Source organism: Camelina sativa, chromosome 17 (assembly GCF_000633955.1).
Source record: "Camelina sativa cultivar DH55 chromosome 17, Cs, whole genome shotgun sequence".
Lineage (NCBI taxonomy): Eukaryota > Viridiplantae > Streptophyta > Magnoliopsida > Brassicales > Brassicaceae > Camelina > Camelina sativa.
The window spans coordinates 12,304,317-12,307,881 of NC_025701.1; the positions used below are offsets into that span (position 1 = coordinate 12,304,317).

Consider the following 3,565-nt stretch of genomic DNA (forward strand, 5'->3'; position numbering starts at 1 on the left):
AACACAACGACCCTAAGAGCTCTCTCTCACTCCTTTGTTTCCTCGTTACCACCAGAAACAAGTACCGACACAATGTCCGACCAAAAGCCATCAAACACATACCATTTTTCTTCAGACAAGATCCTCAAAACTAGCTCTCACTACCAGTTCCACCATGAGAATATGAACACTCCCAAAACTAGTAATAGTACAACTCCTACCGTTGCCACTATAAGTCCCTTCTCTTACTTGGATTTGACATCTTATGACAAACCACTCAATGTTTTCACTCCGGTGTCATGTTTAGAACAACAATACCTCACAAATCTCTTTCTTTCTACACAAGAAACACAACCTCAGTTTCCTAGGCCTACCTTGTCCAACGAAATCCCATCGTTTCTACTAAACACGTCCTCAGATTCGACCTACTTGGGAATGGGAGAATACACAAACCATATCGACCTCAGCGCGGTGTTGGCCCAAGAGGAGTGTCCTGCTCTTGTAAGCCTACCACAGGAGTACCAAGAGAAAGGATTCGAAGGAAATGGCGTTATGAAGAACATGCGTGGCTCCAGTGAAGATCATCATGGTCATTGCGACACACTTCGGTACGATGATTTCGCTTCAACGATTGATGAGAGCCACCATCATCATCATCAGGAGCTGAAACAGAACATGACGTTGCTGGAGAGTTATTATTCCTCTTTATCGTCCATTAATGGTGATTTGCCAGTTTGTTTCTCCACTACTTGATACGTGTGGTTAGATTTGCAGTCTCTGCCTTCTTGGCTTGCCTTTTTCAAGCTAAGGTGTTCCCTCTTTGTAGGCTCTTCTCTTTCATTAATGCAAGGAAATTAGATCGTTATAAATTTTGCTTCCTCTCTTTTTAATTTACACAAGCCAATTTTCTTACTACATTACAAGTGTTAGGCTTTGCCCGAGTGAAGAAGTCAAATGAGCTAAAAAATCAAACTCAACAAAAGAAAAACTGAATTATGTTTTGAGTCCTTTGACATGCCTCAAATAATCTTGTTGTATTAATGCCAACGTATAACGTCTTTAGAGCTTACCTTATACAAGACTGTTATTAAAGCATTCAAAAGATTGGAACTCACATTAAGTTATATGCAACCTCTATTTTGTGTCCAAAAGATTAAGTTTATATATTAACCAAGATCTGCTCTTAACAGTCGAACATTAAAGGTGGATTCAACAACAATTAAAAGGGAAACCAAAACTGAAGGGAAGAGAATTGTCGACAGAGTTGAGAACCGAAAACACAATACAAAGCTTAAAAATTGGATGAGTAACATAGATGTTCTCACATGACTGCACCAAGTCCTATCACTTGAACATAGCCATAATCCCAAAACAGACAAGAAAAGAACATCAAAAGCTTTAAGCCTTGGGGGCTACTTTCTCCTTAGCCTTTTGGAGTTTCAACACTTTCTTCACAATCTTTTGCTCTTCGACAAGGAATGCACGAATAATCCTGTCGGAATCCAAAAACACAATTGAGTTTTAACAATTCCAAGGTTATGTATTAGAAAGATAACTCAAGTTAAGTTGGGAAAACAAACCTTTCCCTGACTGCAGAACCAGACAAGACTCCACCATATGCACGGTTAACAGTCCTCCTGTNTCACATTAAGTTATATGCAACCTCTATTTTGTGTCCAAAAGATTAAGTTTATATATTAACCAAGATCTGCTCTTAACAGTCGAACATTAAAGGTGGATTCAACAACAATTAAAAGGGAAACCAAAACTGAAGGGAAGAGAATTGTCGACAGAGTTGAGAACCGAAAACACAATACAAAGCTTAAAAATTGGATGAGTAACATAGATGTTCTCACATGACTGCACCAAGTCCTATCACTTGAACATAGCCATAATCCCAAAACAGACAAGAAAAGAACATCAAAAGCTTTAAGCCTTGGGGGCTACTTTCTCCTTAGCCTTTTGGAGTTTCAACACTTTCTTCACAATCTTTTGCTCTTCGACAAGGAATGCACGAATAATCCTGTCGGAATCCAAAAACACAATTGAGTTTTAACAATTCCAAGGTTATGTATTAGAAAGATAACTCAAGTTAAGTTGGGAAAACAAACCTTTCCCTGACTGCAGAACCAGACAAGACTCCACCATATGCACGGTTAACAGTCCTCCTGTTTCTTGATAATCTAGACCTCTTGTATTCAGAAGGCCTCAAGTGAGGAATCTGAACAAACAGATAATAAGGTCATTCACAACATATCTTACTATATCATTGTAAATTCACAAAAACAAATCTTTGGAAAAATTGAAAATTTATGCCACAGGAGGATAGCAATCCCTTATGTAATACAAGGAACAACTTGAAAGACAAAGTGGCACCACTAAATTTAGCTTATGATTTAAGTTATGTACTGATGTGGATTGTTTATCTAATCAGCACAAGACCGTCAATAAGCACAACACTATCAACTAAGTAAAACATAGTTTCTAGAATTAAGAATACATTACCACAACTAATCTAGAGACTGATCAATACTCAAAACGTTCTATAATATTCAATCTGATTGATTATGTTATAAATTCCTCAAAAATCAGACTCCTACCTAAACCTCAACAACCTAGATTCTAAATATCAGAGCCAAAGTAGATTCCATGTATGTGTATAGCAAAGAAGACTTACTCCTTGAATACGCTTGCCAGTAACAGGGCATTTGGGGCCACTAGCTCTCTTCTTGGTGGTTTGATACACCAATTTACCTCCTGCAAGCAACAATTACAGTAGAGACAACATTATAACTTATGAACAGATCAGTGATTTACACAGTTATGGAATGAAGCATAGGGGAATTGACAAATAAAAAAATCTAAAAGAGAAAGAGAGAGAAAGGGACCTGGAGTCTTGACGATACGGTGCTGGTTGGATTTGGTGGCGTAGCTGTGGCGCGACCGGTAAACAAGACGCTGCACCATTTTCGCCTCTTTTTCTCTGTTTCGTTTCGTTTTGGGACGATGAATATAAGGGAGAGACACTCTCCAAACCCTAAACTCTATATGGGCCTCTATTTTCTCATTTTGGTCTTTTACTAATGGTCCAGTTAAAGGCCCAAGTAACACCTAATCTATTCTCTTTATTTATTTACTATTTATTAATGAAAACCAATTTCTGTCATTGTCTGCAAATAAGTATTGTTTGCATATAGTGAAAAGAAAAAGTACTACAACATTTCTTTATTTTGAATTTTAAATATTTCATAGATGAATTTCAAACATTAAATTTTCCAGCTTTAAAAAGTTATTAGTTAGTGCTATAATCCTTTTAGTCAAACCAAATTCCATTTTGTTTCATTAAATAATGTAACAAACATAAAATTATAATTTTTGGAATGTAAAAAATATGATCGGTGAAGTGACTTTAGTGCAGTGGCAGGAGGTAAGTCCATTTGTAGAAGGTACCATCACACCCGGGATCGAGTCCCGGTTCCTACGAATGTAGGAATTTGGCTAATGGGTCGGCCTGTTGTGTCCCAATGGTTGACAAAAAAAAAAAAAAAAAAAAAAAAAAAAAAAAAAAAAAAAAAAAAAAAAAAAA

The 3,565-nt window shown here is 36.9% G+C and overlaps 2 protein-coding genes across 3 annotated transcripts in view; one reads left to right on the plus strand and one right to left on the minus strand.

Moving 5' to 3' along the window:
- The window catches only part of LOC104756849 (protein FEZ), a 3,031-nt gene extending 2,208 nt beyond the window's left edge, over positions 1-823 (plus strand). The window contains exon 4 of the mRNA XM_010479503.2: positions 348-823. Within this exon, the coding sequence (XP_010477805.1) occupies positions 348-732 (385 nt within the window). The 3' untranslated portion in view covers positions 733-823. The remainder of the gene's footprint in view (positions 1-347) is intronic.
- On the minus strand, positions 1,158-2,983 carry LOC104756852 (60S ribosomal protein L34-1). Of its 2 annotated transcripts, XM_019238692.1 has the most exons (5): positions 2,868-2,983; positions 2,657-2,736; positions 2,125-2,200; positions 1,560-1,593; positions 1,158-1,471 (listed from the first exon to the last, which is right to left on the minus strand). In XM_019238692.1, the coding sequence occupies exons 1-5, from the start codon at positions 2,944-2,946 to the stop codon at positions 1,378-1,380; spliced, it is 363 nt and encodes a 120-aa protein (XP_019094237.1). In that variant the 5' UTR covers positions 2,947-2,983; the 3' UTR covers positions 1,158-1,377. The 2 variants fall into 2 exon arrangements, with proteins under 2 accessions (XP_019094237.1, XP_010477806.1); XM_010479504.2 differs by lacking the exons at positions 1,158-1,471; positions 1,560-1,593 and adding an exon at positions 1,689-2,002 and having other exon boundaries at positions 2,091-2,200; positions 2,868-2,982.